This window comes from Zingiber officinale, chromosome 9A (assembly GCF_018446385.1).
Source record: "Zingiber officinale cultivar Zhangliang chromosome 9A, Zo_v1.1, whole genome shotgun sequence".
In the NCBI taxonomy this organism is placed as follows: Eukaryota; Viridiplantae; Streptophyta; class Magnoliopsida; order Zingiberales; family Zingiberaceae; genus Zingiber; species Zingiber officinale.
The window spans coordinates 34,071,419-34,074,780 of record NC_056002.1 but is presented as its reverse complement, the minus strand read 5'-3'; the positions used below and the strand labels follow the sequence as shown (position 1 = coordinate 34,074,780).

The window sequence follows — 3,362 nt, the reverse complement described above, 5'->3', positions numbered from 1 at the left end:
GAGTAAGAAACTGGGAATTTCATGTTTGCTTCTAAAGATTGTTAATTATCCTGTAGGACCTTGCTTCCCAATGAATGAACAATGTAGAGCAAACTCTTTGTATGGTATTTGTCATGAGATGATTTGTAGGTTGGTAAAATCTGATTGTTTTCTCACTAAGGTATGCTTACGTGCAGGGAATGGAGAGGAGGGAATAGGAAGAAGAGAGGGTTTGGCTTTCTCCGGCTGCCAGCCACGCACAAACAACCGAAAGGTGAGGTAGGTTGAACTGATCCAAATAGCTCAGGTTAGGGGTTGCATCTTGATCATGTCTTCAACCTTCTTTTTCGTAATTTGTTTAAATATAAATGATTTTTGTAATTTGTTTAAATATGAACGAAGATATATAATAGAGATGGAGTGAACTGTTTGTATCTGTAAGATTTGTACTCCAGGATATATATATAAGTGATAAGGGCAACAAACAGCTCATCATGTTCACCACTACAATGTCTATAGACTACTTCGTGCCTGCAAGTTTACATCTTTGTATCTATAGAAGAATTTGATCAGAGCAGAGTGATCTCCCGCGACCATGGCGCCAACCAAATGGCACATCCTGCCGCTCCTTTCCCGCCCCAGGTGCCTCGCCTTCTGTGACTACCCACAACGCCACGACCAAAACCGCCAGCAGCCTCGCTACGGCTGTGCTAGCGGCGAGGGGATCACCGGACTCGACCCCGTCGAGCAGGGGATTGTGCGACGTCGGCGCTGTGGCAGGCAGATGTTCAACTACTGCGGCTGCCTCTACGTCCCGGCGGCCGGGGACGTGTCAGCGCCTGAGAAGGGGGTGACCAAACCGCCGCCTCTGCCGTTAGTCAACGTCGACCACCCACCGCCTCCTCCCCCGGAGGAAGCTAACTTAGACGAGAAAGAAGCGTCGATGGAGGGCAGCGTCACGACGACGGCGTCGAGGGCGGCCTCGCTCGAGCGGTTCGAGTGCGAGTCGTGGTCGTCGTCGGCAATACTCGACGGGGACGAGGAGGGCGCGGCGCAGTCGTACTTCGACCTTCCCTTGGAGCTGATCAAGAGCAGCGGGCAGATCGCAACCCACTTGCCGGTGACGGCGGCCTTTGTGTTCGAGAGAGACCGGAAGGCAGCGCTGAGGAAGCTGTCGGCGGAGTCGGAGTCGGACCGGCACGTCAAGTTCCCGACGTCGCCGGGGTCGTGCCCTCCGTCCCCGTCCTCTGCTTCCATCAGTCCGACGATGCAGAAGGCGATCGAGGAATTCCACGCATTCCTGGAAGCGAGAAGCGCTTGAATCCCAAAGGACCACCGTGAACACGGCCGCCAGACAAACAAAACCAGTGCGATTGAGAAGGAGCATCGCGCAAAATAAAATAAAATGAAGGCCTTTTTATTCAATTTATCACCAAATTTAAAAATAATCAACTTTCAAATGGATGCCTCTTTTCTAGTTTTAATTTCTCTCAAGAACTTTCACATGCAATTAGATTTAGAAGCTGCCTTTTTTCCCAATAAAGAAGGGAAAAATAAGATCTTGCATAAACCTTGTACAACAATTAACGATAATTAATTTTGGATAAAAAAAAGAGACTCTTTATTATCCAGCGAAGCTGGGGGAGATGACGGATTCGTTTGAGAGTCCCGGCATGGTCGTGAGCGTCCCGGAAGAGAAGAAGTGCAGCTTCGTAACTCCAAGTTCAGGTACCAAAAATGGTGCTTTTATACTACAACAAATTGCAAGAAAAAAAAAAGGGAAATTAGTTACTGGTTTTTTCCATCCTCTTTCTGGTGTATGCATACATCCTTTATATATTTACTGCTTATCACGATGAGTGATCCCTTCGGATCTATGCACATCAAAGACAGGGCCAATGGAAACGTTAGAACGAGAACTAGGAAGGGGTCCCTGACGCAAGCACTCCGACACTCAAGTTAGAATGGTAGCTCTGCGAAAATAGTAAAAAAAATGAATAGTAGAACAGTAATGTGTATGTGTGCGCGCGTACTTGGCCAACGGAGAGGACCCTTTTTTATACCACCTCTTATAACCTCCGTAATAATGAGGCGACAGAGAATGTCTTGTGTCAGAATATGTAAGGTGGTGAAGAATGTATGACAACCTTCCTCTAGGCAAAGGAAGATTCTATTATGTGTGATATGGTGATAAAGAGGGCCCTATCGAAGATGGGTCAAAGTAGGGAAGAATGACTTACGTGAAGGTCAAAGTCAAGACAATCAAAGCCAAAGTCCACTGACCGGGTGTAGTGAGCCGAACGGGCTAGAGGGCCGGTCATACATGGCGGTCCGGGCGATCGTCCATGGAGAACCTGTGACTGCGATTAAGAAATAAGCCATAAATCTCCCGGACTACCATCCCATCCAACCAGGCTTTATAGTCGGTCAGATGAAAGGCAACTCTCCGACAACAAAAAGCCAAGTGAAGGAAGCTACCTATGTTCAGCACGATCGAACGGGGACGTCCCTGCTAAGCGGCCGCTGGTCGGCTTATAGCGGAACCCACCTACATATCTCATAGTATCTTTTTTGGAGGTTTATGTCATTGACAACAGAACATGTTTAACACGCAAATCGTACTTTAGAAGCTTGTCACATCAAGGATTTACATGCTCGCTTAAGGAAATGTGTCAGGTATATTTTTTGACTTCTCTTTTCCTAGGATGCTTGAAAAAATGTGTGCATGCTTTAAGATGCGTGCACAGACGCTACAGTGACACTATAAAAGGAGGTTTTCATCCATAGGTGGAGGTATGCATTACTTTACTGTTCAACACCCTCACTACTACAACTTTCTACTATTCCCCACTGAGGACTGACTTGAGTGTCAGAGGATCAATGCCAAGAACCCCTTCCCGGCCCGGCATAACACCTCTTGTGTTGCAGGACCGCATGGAGTCTTTGCCTCATCAACCTTAGAGCCACATCCCCAGCCTATCATCTTCTCCACTTTCAAAAATGATTATATTTGGCACCGTCTATGGAAACTTCACCTGTAGTCGAAACGTGAGGATAGAAGACACTAGACAACTCACCACTGTGATGCTAACTTGAGAAGATTTGGAGGTGTTGATAAACACTCGAGCTGCAAAGATGATGCAACAACAGCAAGAAATAACAGTTGACTACCTAGTGTCGAACGACCCGACAGTATCAGCGATGGGTCAACAAGTTGACCCAAGAGCTCGAGAGGAAGACCCCACTGACCGCAAGTCGAATAACAGGCTAACTAGCACCTTCTGGAAAGAGCTGAAAGCGTCAATCTCATATCACCGAGTGCTATTTCGCACACCCTCAGAAGAGCAAGGCCGAGCGGAAAGGACACAAGGGTCCTCTTCAGA

At 47.4% G+C, this 3,362-nt stretch overlaps 1 protein-coding gene across 1 annotated transcript; it reads left to right on the top strand.

The window, feature by feature from the left end:
* The first annotated feature begins 126 nt into the window (after positions 1-126).
* On the top strand, positions 127-1,566 carry LOC122020656. The gene has a single exon (XM_042578665.1). The coding sequence runs from the start codon at positions 575-577 to the stop codon at positions 1,298-1,300; it is 726 nt and encodes a 241-aa protein (XP_042434599.1). The 5' UTR covers positions 127-574; the 3' UTR covers positions 1,301-1,566.
* The last annotated feature ends 1,796 nt before the right edge of the window (positions 1,567-3,362 follow it).

What these genes read in the sequence shown, in the direction of transcription:
- LOC122020656 (XM_042578665.1), top strand. Translation starts at nt 575, where the DNA reads ATGGCGCCAACCAAATGGCACATCCTGCCGCTCCTTTCCCGCCCCAGG.